Source organism: Gastrolobium bilobum, unplaced genomic scaffold (assembly GCF_033153095.1).
Source record: "Gastrolobium bilobum isolate Gb01-03AN ecotype WA unplaced genomic scaffold, APGP_CSIRO_Gbil_v1 utg1076, whole genome shotgun sequence".
NCBI classification, from domain to species: Eukaryota; Viridiplantae; Streptophyta; class Magnoliopsida; order Fabales; family Fabaceae; genus Gastrolobium; species Gastrolobium bilobum.
In genome coordinates, this window is record NW_026899578.1 from 793,888 (window position 1) to 803,470 (window position 9,583).

General features: G+C 33.2%; 1 protein-coding gene across 1 annotated transcript; it reads left to right on the forward strand.

Moving 5' to 3' along the window:
- The first annotated feature begins 1,749 nt into the window (after positions 1 to 1,749).
- On the forward strand, positions 1,750 to 8,479 carry LOC133291666 (putative F-box/FBD/LRR-repeat protein At4g13965). The gene is made up of 5 exons (XM_061489967.1): positions 1,750 to 2,310; positions 2,856 to 3,014; positions 3,157 to 3,376; positions 4,160 to 4,254; positions 8,303 to 8,479. Exons 1-5 carry the CDS (start codon positions 1,750 to 1,752, stop codon positions 8,477 to 8,479), a joined length of 1,212 nt encoding a protein of 403 aa, XP_061345951.1.
- Positions 8,480 to 9,583: the final 1,104 nt, after the last annotated feature.

The following is a 9,583-nucleotide window of genomic DNA, read 5'->3' on the forward strand; positions in this document are numbered from 1 at the left end:
TTCAACCTTAATTGCAGAAAATTAAAAATTATATTTATTTCCATATATTAGTTATATCATCAATTTCCTTATTTATGGAAATCAATCAATTAAGATTCATTTTTTCTCTTTTTTCCTTTATCACCATTGATTCACCCTTTATACGAGTACGATTCTCCACATGATTTTTTGGTGGGAGAAAATTTTTTGTGTAGTTTGCATTCAAAATTAATTCCAGAAAATGAAAATATTATATTCATTTCCATGTATTAGTCATTTCATCAATTCCCTTATTTATGGGAATCAATCAATAAAGATCCATTTTTTTCCTCTCTTCCTTTATCACCTAAGATTAACACCCCAATTAATTTTTGACCAAATCCACTGAAATGAGATATCATTGTGTAGATCTCGAAAAGTTATATGGAATAAAAAAATACCTGATTTGGACACCTGATTCAAAACTTACAGTCTTCCGAAATATTATGGTTAAATTATTAATTTTTTGTGTCACATGTCACAATATGAATGGTGCTAGGTCTCGCTAAAATTAGACAAGAGTGATCTCGCCTAAAAAAGGCGAGTTAAGAAATTCGCCCAAATTGGGCGAGATAGGTCTCGCCTTATTTGGGCGAGACTCACTGCAATAGATTCGTAAAATGGTTCAAAATAATTATATTTTTGTAATTTATTATTAAAATAATAACATATTAATTTCCCCCTTTGTATTGTTATGATTTTCCTTATTTAATGTTAAAGCATTAAATATAGGAAATTATAATCATATAAAGGTGAAAATAAATATAAAGTAATAAATATTGGGAATCATAATCATAAAAAAAATGAAAATAAATATAATCGTTGGATCAACATAATCGATCTTACGGTGAAATTGATTGATAGTATAGGGTGGTAATTTGAAGCATGACCAAAGTTTAAGAGGTAATGAAGTTGTATTTTAGCCTTAAAAAAAAAAGTTGTAAAACGTAAAAAATGTTAATCGTGTAACATGATTAGCGCGCTGCTGAAAGGTGCTGGTTTATGTGATATTTTAGAAATATCATGAATCTTGTAACTGTCATAAGGATAAATGTTAACTGTCAAAACTTATTCCTAAAATAATTAATGCGATTTTTATGTGTATAAAAACGCAATTAAATAGTGGATACTGTTTTCATTCATATTTAGAAGAAGATTGGACGTTTGCTGCGATTTGCATTTCGGACGGTAAACTTAATGGACATGTAACAACCGTTACAGCTGTGATTACAAATTGCATTAATGCATTAATGAATTATAATTATAGTTATAAATAGACATTTGGTCACGCCATTGTAACCGAATTTTTTTTTCTCCCCATCCATCAATGAGTTTACAATTACATTTACGATAGAAAGGAGATTCGTCGGGTACATCAATAAAATTTTATTATACTGATTGATGGGCAATTAATAAGGCCATTTTAATTTATTTTTTTTCCTCCCTACCCATTAATGAAATTGAAAAATATCACATAAATTAACACTTTCCATCTGCGCTGTGCTATTCCATGGGCTTACCCCTACCCGTTTAACCCCTCCCGAACATCTGTTTAACCCCTTCTAAACATGATACTGAGAAGATTCAGACGTATACTCTTATCTCCCCCCTCCTTAGCTCCGATAGGCCATTTGTCTCGTGAGTCTGCGGTGGTCAAAAAGCGGTCGTAGGTTTGTTAATCTCGAATGCTTGTTCGTGCGAGTGGTAGAGAAGGAAGGTGAAGAACCCACTATGAAGAGAGCAAAGCTGAGCGAGAACAATGAAGACAGGCTCAGTGATTTGCCTGATTGCGTTCTAACTCACTTAATGTCGTTTCTGCCAACCCAAGTTGCTGTTCAAACTTGCATCTTGTCGAGGAGATGGAAGGAACTCTGGAAACGTCTTCCTACGCTTATATTACATCAATGGCACTTTCGACACGGGTGCTTGTTCGACAAATTTGTGCCTAAGGTTCTTTCTTTCCGTGATGACTCTGTTCCACTCCACCATCTTGAATTCTATGATGAGGGCCGTTTTACTAGCCATGCTCTGAAAATGGTTTTGAGATATGCTTTATCTTATGATATCCAGCAGTTAAAACTCACTTATAATTGTGATCCTCCTGATTTGCCACCTTCCTTATTTCTGTGTCAGACTTTAACATCCCTTGATCTCACAGTTAACCGCAGACCTCACTTATTTCCAAAATTTCTAAATCTGACAGCTTTAACAAGTTTGCGTCTTCAACACTTCACCTTTGGTGACAGTGAATTGGTGGAGCCATTTTCGTCATGTATTAAGTTGAAGACTTTGGTTATTCACGCTTGTTTTATAAGGTAGTGTTTGGTTGAAGGTTTATTTTAGGATTGATGGGAAAGTGTAGATGGATATTAGAAAATATCACGTTTGGTTCAGGTTTTTTCAAGAAATACCAGGCAAATAGGATAGATGGGAAAATGACTTTTGTGTTGATTTTTGGATGAAATTCACTGTTACAGAATACCATTTGAGATGTGGTATTTTGAGATGACTGGGGAAGTGAAAAAACAGTTGCAAAGTTTCTCCCGAACATAAATTTTGCATATTTAAATAAATTTTCCTGGTAATATTTGGGTCAACCAAACAACTTTTTTTACATTTTCCTATCAAACTCACTTTCCAACCATTTTCCTATCAATTACATTTCCCTAGTAAAATTTTTTTTTTCCCTAACCAAACACTACCTAAAGGATACTCAAATCCTATGCATTTCAAATGCTACCCTTGTCAATTTGACCATAGATGCTTACCAAGCTTACAAAATTATGCTATCAACTCCCAATCTTTGTTCTTTTGCTTTCTCGGGTGTTCCCATTCAGCATATCTCTGCAAGCAATCTTTCTTCTATTAAACAAGTAAATATTTATGTTGATCCATGGGCTGCATTGTGTAACTCGCGTTCAGGTTTTATCCTCTTTAGCTGGCTCCAACTATTTGCTAACGTGAGATCATTGACACTCTATTCAAGTACTCTTCGGGTATCTTCATTTCGTTAAAAGCACGTTATTTCTTGTTTTTCTATTAGGATGCATTTTCTGAGTCAAAATTTTTGCCAGACCTCAATCTTGTCATTTAAAAGATTCTTATGTTAATATGTCTTATTGACCCCTCATTGTGTAGGTTCTCTCCTCCATCCCAGATTTATTGAATACCGAAGCCCCTTGCTTCGGTAACTTGAAGTCATTGATAGTGAAAGTGAAAAACATTTTGCCTCCATATGAAAGGCCAGGATTAGCTTTGAGATACAAGAAACCAGAATTGAAACCTGTACCAGTCAGAGTAGTGGATTACTTGATTCGAAACTCCCCTTTCGCGGAGATCACTATCATAAATTGTGAAGGTGATACGCACATTTAAATCTTTGAATATATATTCATATCTTTCCTTCTTTCTCTGTTTCTCTCCCCCCTCCCTCAACAAATTATCCATGTGTTCCTTGTGATATTTGCTTATGAAAATTGTAGAAAATTTAAGAAAACATCTCTGTGAAAAAATGATTTCCGGAAACATACCTATTGACCTTTTTTATGCCTATATTGGAGTAAAAACTCCCTTGTAATATTTTTAGATATTTTTAGATTGTTAGCGTATTAAGCTGGTGCAGAGCTACAATACGGCACCTCCTGGATTAGTGTTCTTTCACCTTGTAGTTATGTGGTTAAGCCCATGTGGCTTCTATTATAACTTTCAACAGTTATAACTGAGTTTGGTAAGTTGGTTTAGATTGCAGCTTAGTTTGCAAGCTAAATGTATGCCTGTAAATACAAATCCTGTTATTTAGGTTAAGCTGAACTTACTTTGCAAGCTGAACTATCCCTATATAAGTTTGCATATTAGGAACTATGCATTTCTTCCTGCATTGAGCTGAAGACTTTAGTCATTGTCCATTGTGTTATAAGGGCAAATTCACATATCCTTTGCACTTCAAATGCCATGCTTGTCAATTTTACCATATATGCTTCCCCAGTTTATCAGAAAGGTAGGTTTTTACAGAGCAGTATCCACTCCGAATCTTCATTCTTTTGATTTTTCGGGTGTTCCTGCTCAGCAACTTTATACAAGCATTCTGTCTCTTCTTAAAGAAGTAAATATTAACCTTGATGATAAAGCATGTTGCTTGCAGTCAGTTTCGAAGAAGATGCTCACAGGATTGGCATTGATCTGAGTCTGATTGATGTGAGAAAGACGAGGGCAGGACGTTTTGCCTCCACAGAGAGGGCATGTCCTCCGCAGTTAGGAGGGATCGCACAGCAAAAACAATGGCCAGGCCAGACCACCTGATCACCCAATCTTAAGTAAAAAAGAACATAGAGCTCGACTCCCTAGATACAAACCCACTTTCACGAAAAACGTCAATCGAGGAAAGAATATTCAAAAGAAGCTGGACTGGAATGCACTGCCAACAGGCTAAATATTCAAGTTCAGAATATGATTTGTCAATACAATATCCTTTTCAAATTCATAAAGTGTTGGTACAAAGCAGAAGTTCTTCCGCTACCTTGAAGGAAAATAGAAGGCAACTTAGTCTTGATATCGTGAGAAATTTTGATGCATGCTTAATCGTAGGCATCACCTTAAATTTTCAAATCATACTAGGGGGATTCATAATTTGAACAATAATGTGTCATTCATGTTGAGTAAATTGTCGTTGACTCAAATTGTACGGAAGTGAACTTCAAGAGGTGAAATTATAAATAGTAAGCTGTTAATTCTAAATATTTTATGTGTTTTATAGCTCTCTTGTCACTGTAAATTTTTTTTTTGCAGCAACATTAGGATATGGTTTCGGATCATGGTGTTTTTTTTTTTAAAAAAAAAAAGGCAAGTGAGATCCACTTGCTTGTGTCTGTTGCATCCAATAACGTTGCGCAGTCGCTGTAGAAAATTTGCTTCCATATTTTATTCGGGTTCGATATTTTCTACATCTAATAAAAATAGGGGATAAGAAACTCAACCAAATTAAAAACAGCCAAATGACTAAGAGTTAGATGGAGCTTTAATTATTTTTCAATGTACATTATCAATGTGTACTTTTCAACATGCAGAAAATAATACCTTGGACTATCCCAACAAAAAGCTTCATCGAGTTTTTTTTTTTTTTTTTTAATAAAGTTTCGTGTTAAACTTTAGCAGGTGTTGATAACACAACTCTAAAACCGGGTAATTGAGTACGCTCTAGTTATTCGTTCTACTTTTATTTTTCTGTGATTATTACCAACTTAAATGTGAATGGGTCATTACTTTTATTTTTCTTGATTATTACCCACTTTTTTTTTTAAGACCCTCTTACCAACACTAAGTGATTGTTTAAATCATCTTATTTTTTAGTTTTTTATTTTCTCCTTATAAGAAGAAGCTAAGCCAAACAGATTTCAAGAAAAATTCTTTTTTATAATGAAAAAAGAAGAAGTTAAAAGCTAAGAGCTACAGGTAAGAATTTTTTTATAAGCTCTTATCAAGTTTTTTTTTTGAATTGTATATATATATTTTCTTAAATGAAAAGCCATAACTTTTTTTTTGAAATATGTGTTTTTTAAGTAATTGTTAAGCTAAAAAATTTATATAATTACCAAATAATTTTTAACTTCTAAATTAAAAAAGAGACTATCTAAAGGAAGAGAAATTCTCACTCTCTACTCATTTAAAGGAAGAGAAATTCTCACTCTCTACTCAATTTCTTAATCAAGTTAATCAAGTAGTGGAACAATTGAACTTATCTTGCAACACTGGCGGAGTCAGTATTTAATTTTAATTGGGGAAAAAAACTTTGACATATCAAATTATCAAAATAATTTCGTAATTATACAAATCTATTATGAGAAAAATTCACTTAAAATTTTTAAAGTAATATTTTAACAAATAATAAATATTTATTTAAAATTTAAAATATAATGTAAAATTAAATTTGTAAAGAAAGTGCAACTTATATGTATATATACATATATGAAATTTTCATGTGATTTTTATGAACATTTTCATGTGATCTTTATGAACATTATTTCATGTGATGTTAATGAAAATTTATTTTACATGATGTTAATGAAAATTTATTTCATGTGATTTGTGAATAATTTTTTTATCTTTTATATTTTAATTTGGTTTGGGCCTATAAACTTTAGTTTCCAACTTGGTAGGCCTTACAGGTCGTATTAGGTTTTTTAATTTTTTATAATAGATCAGGCCACACCTATAAATCAAGTCTTTAATAGGCTAATAGACCAGTATAGACTCTAAATATTTTACATAGGCTTAGGTTATCAAAGCCAAAATCTAGCCTAACTTGGCCCATTTATACCCCTAGTTGTGATATGTGAAGAACATCAACGTAGAGGGACAACAAACTTCACAATTAAAAAGAAACATGGAACAATCATCGACAAATGTCTAAAATCATTTAAATGACATTGGATCCACATAAATCATTTAAATGATATTGGATTCACATAAATCATTTAATTAGTGTTTAGATATTTTAAAAATTTTAAAAATACAAAAAAAAAAACAAAGAAGTTGTTAATGAATATGTACAATAAATTTTTATACTCCATATATATACATATATCTTCATTTATTTTTCTCTTTAACAATTTCCACTGATTAATCGCCAAAATTCTCATTCCTGTTGTGAAATCAAATACAAATAACACCAAGAAACAATTCAATTCCATTATTAATAGCAACTGTAACTCTACATTAAAATAAACTTTTTTTTAAAAAAAGAAGGTAAATCTGAAACAGCACTCCATTTTTTCAAATTAAATAAAATCAATAAATACAACCACACCAAAAAATTTGTAAATAAAAGAAGGGGCATGAATTTCACTTATGTTAAAAAACACCCAATAAACAATGGGAAAAACTATTCTTATGTCACAATGGGAAAAATCATAAACAATTATGGTCAGTAAACACAAAGAATTTCTCTTTTACAAGGTTCAAAAATATAAATCAATTTTTTCAGAGCGGATGATATAATTACCAATGCATATTCCAAGAACATGTATTCCTAAAATCTTGATAAAGGAACAAAACATCATACCTTGTCGTCGTACCTCGTTGTAGAATGGCTGGGTTACGGGTGGTGAGTGCGAATAAGAAAAAAAAATAGAAGAAAACCCTAATTGAAAAAAGATGGAAGAAGAAGAAGAAATTAAGAAGAAAACAATTTGTTATATGGTCATACACACAAAACAGATTCAAATCTTCGTCTGTTACCATTGTTACAATTTTAGGTAGGGCCAATTTACTATGGTCCAATTATAATTATTTATATAATTATATATACCCGCACTGCCTTGACGAAAATTTGCCGTAGGGAAAAATTTGCTGAATGGCCTTTTGTAGAGGTTCAGTGCTGCAATCTTCTTTTATTTTGCCATTTGATTTGCTACGAATATCTACCCATTTGCTGTGAATATCTACCCATTTGCTGAGCATGTTTCATGTGTCTTGACATGTATGTTCACAGGTCAATGACCTTTTGAATAAGATCTTACTAAGAAAAAGATCAGCGGAATCAGCATATGAAGCTACAAGGAACAATTGAAGCGGAAATTAGTGGACTTGAACAAAAAATGATCCAGGAGCATTGTGGTGTGGAATTGCTCCAACTGCATTAAATTTCAAAGATGTCTAGATGTGACAACTGACAACCCATTTAAAATTAATCATAAACATGTAATTCTTGGAACCTCAATTCTTCTTTCCTGTCTTAATTCGGGTAAGGCTGAAATAGCCTTGATAAATGCAGTCTTAACGAGTCTTTAATTTGCAAAATATTTTATGAAATATTATGATTTCACGAGTAATGAAGATGAGAATACGTATGCAAGGCGTGACATTGTCAGTTTCAAATACTCTATTATACTTTATAAGGCTGTTTCGTATCACGCCTATAGAACTAAGAAGGTGTAGCTTAGCTAACTTTGTGATGAGAATGTGTTCCTTGATCTTCTAGGTAGATATGAAATTTACAATAAATAATTTTATGCCAGGTAATATATGCGAATTGTGCATCATCATGGAAGTGAGTAACTTAAGTATTTGGGACATGTATGAATGCGTTCTACCCCTAAGTGTGAAGTCATGTTAGTTATTGCCGTTTACTTAAGCATAAAATTAAATCATATCGAAAATCATGCCTTTTTTTGTGTGGAGAGTGGGAAACAATTAGCACCAGTAGAGGTATAGAAACACAAATTGGTTCACAAAAGTATTGATATTTGATAACTGATGCCTCTAATTTCTTTTTTAATTTCAATGACAGGCGGAGTTGAGAGCATTCTCCGACGTGCATGAACAAGAAGGAAGCCACCCGGGTGGGGTTCATCTACAGATGATGGGTCAGAATGTGACCGAATGCATTGGTGGGTCGAGGACGGTCACGTTTGATGATCTTAGTGTAGGAAATCTTAGATTTATGCGGAGGCGGTTTAGGATCTAGTACATTGGTATGCTTACCGAATCATCCTTGTTTCACAATTACCTCTCGGTGCGCAGGTCTCGTGTAGAATCTTCCTTTGTAGGATTCCTATTCACGAACAGCTCACCTCAGCGCCGCAGCACGAACAAAGCTGGACTGTGGCAGATCTTCCAAACTATCTCTCGAGGAGGAAGGGGAAGTGTGTGGGCACTGATTAGATTCTGAGTTTGCCTCTTTCTCACAAAAAGACCTCGTTGAGGCTGATGACTTAAGAGGTATTATTTATATGGGTTCCAAGAAACCCTAGCTCATTGGGCTCTAGGTTCCTTGGGCTCTTCTCATACTAATAACCCATTTGGGCTTTAGTAAAAGAGCAAACCCAACAATCTCCCACTTGCTCTTTTGGATACAAACTTGAGTCGTATAACCCAAGATCATGTAACCCATAAGTCATCATCTATCCGAAAAATATCCCATCCCTTATCTCAAGCTAGCTTGGGGATCTACCATCTGTTATTAATCAAGGCTCCTGATAATCAACGAATGATTATCTAATTCGGTGCTACTCCACTAAAAGCCCGAACTTGAACTCCAAGATTAACAACACTTATAACATGAATATGCATCGCCCCTTTGTAGAATGTCTATAATTGATTGACAAGTTTTCTGTAACTCAATCAATTATTTATTCCCTTGACTATGATAGTTTCTCTGATGGATTACATGCACTGGCCAGTGTCTTTAATATCCAAGTACCGAAACATATCAAGGGGACATATCCTACAAATTTCATGTTGTTTATCTCATAAATACCGATAATCAAATAATCTCACTCCCGAAATACCGAGTTATTGGACGTCAATAGATCGAACCTCACCCGTTGGTAAATCAAAGAATGAAAACTATTTGATTACCTATTTATAATAAACTCAGGATTAAGAGCAATCACATAACTATAGTTAACTGGAGATTTGATACCTTATGACAGAAAAACAACCTTAATCAAATCTCTCCTTGATCTTTTCAATGTGAATGTTAATTCACACCAATATTTTACAATGATTCGGACAAAATCATTTCATAAAATATTGCAGCCTGAATAAAGTGCCCAACTTTATTTAACGG